The sequence below is a fragment of the Gavialis gangeticus genome, unplaced genomic scaffold, assembly GCF_001723915.1.
Source record: "Gavialis gangeticus isolate Ggan-Ray unplaced genomic scaffold, GavGan_comp1, whole genome shotgun sequence".
NCBI lineage: Eukaryota > Metazoa > Chordata > Crocodylia > Gavialidae > Gavialis > Gavialis gangeticus.
In genome coordinates this window covers 208,788,206-208,789,011 of record NW_017729032.1, presented here as the reverse complement: position 1 = coordinate 208,789,011, position 806 = coordinate 208,788,206, and the positions used below count along the sequence as shown (strand labels likewise).

Genomic DNA, 806 nt, shown 5'->3' with positions numbered 1-806 from the left:
TATGAAACTATGAGGTAATGTAAACACGGTAGTTCAATACTTTTGATTTCTAATATGAATACTCATGTTCTAAAGCAGGAGTGGATTTACAAATGTTAGGCCCAGTTTTGAGAGCCTCTCCAAGTCGGCTGTTGGGCTTGTTCAGTTGGTTACTTTTAAATGATTCCTCTCTGCACAAGAATGTGTTCCTCCCTCTATGACTGTTCTGCTCCAGAGACTTTCTGATGTCTTAGCCAAATTGGCTATACTTCAATAGGGACAACCAGGTAAGTCAGTAGAGCAGTTCTACATTACATACAGGTTTATGAAATCTGAATCTCTCACATGACCCTATATAAATATATAGAACAAAGAGGGTTTAATTTTGAAGTCTTAGTAATTCCCATTAAAGAACCATGCAAAAACTCAGTTACCATACTTACTGTCCAACCTTCCATCTTCTAAGATCTGCAATTGTAACTCTTTTGATCTGGCATTTAATTCACTGTGAAACAAACAAAACTGTGTTAAACCAGGAATTCTTGGGTCAGCTCACAGAGGTAGTGAAGGCTAAGGATGTGGTAGTCATGGGGGACCTGAACTTCCTGGACATCTGCTGGGAAGAGCAGTCAGCCAGGTCAGAACGCTCACGTAGGTTCTTAGGCAGAGTGCAGGACCTCCATCTAACCCAGGAGGTGCACAGCCCCACCAGGGGGGACGCCTTGTTGGACCTAGTGCTGGCCACGGGTGATGACCTGGTGAGGGGGCTGCGGGTGCTCGACCACCTGGGTGACAGCGATCATCGCCTGCTGGAATTCTCCATCCAG

The 806-nt window shown here is 44.8% G+C and overlaps 1 protein-coding gene across 1 annotated transcript in view; it reads right to left on the bottom strand.

Moving 5' to 3' along the window:
• Nucleotides 1–806, bottom strand: part of C2CD2 (C2 calcium dependent domain containing 2) — a gene marked incomplete at its 5' end in the record, with an annotated part of 88,821 nt that overhangs the window by 34,497 nt on the left and 53,518 nt on the right. The window contains one exon of the mRNA XM_019523880.1: nt 423–484. Coding sequence (XP_019379425.1) covers nt 423–484 — 62 coding nt within the window. The remainder of the gene's footprint in view (nt 1–422; nt 485–806) is intronic.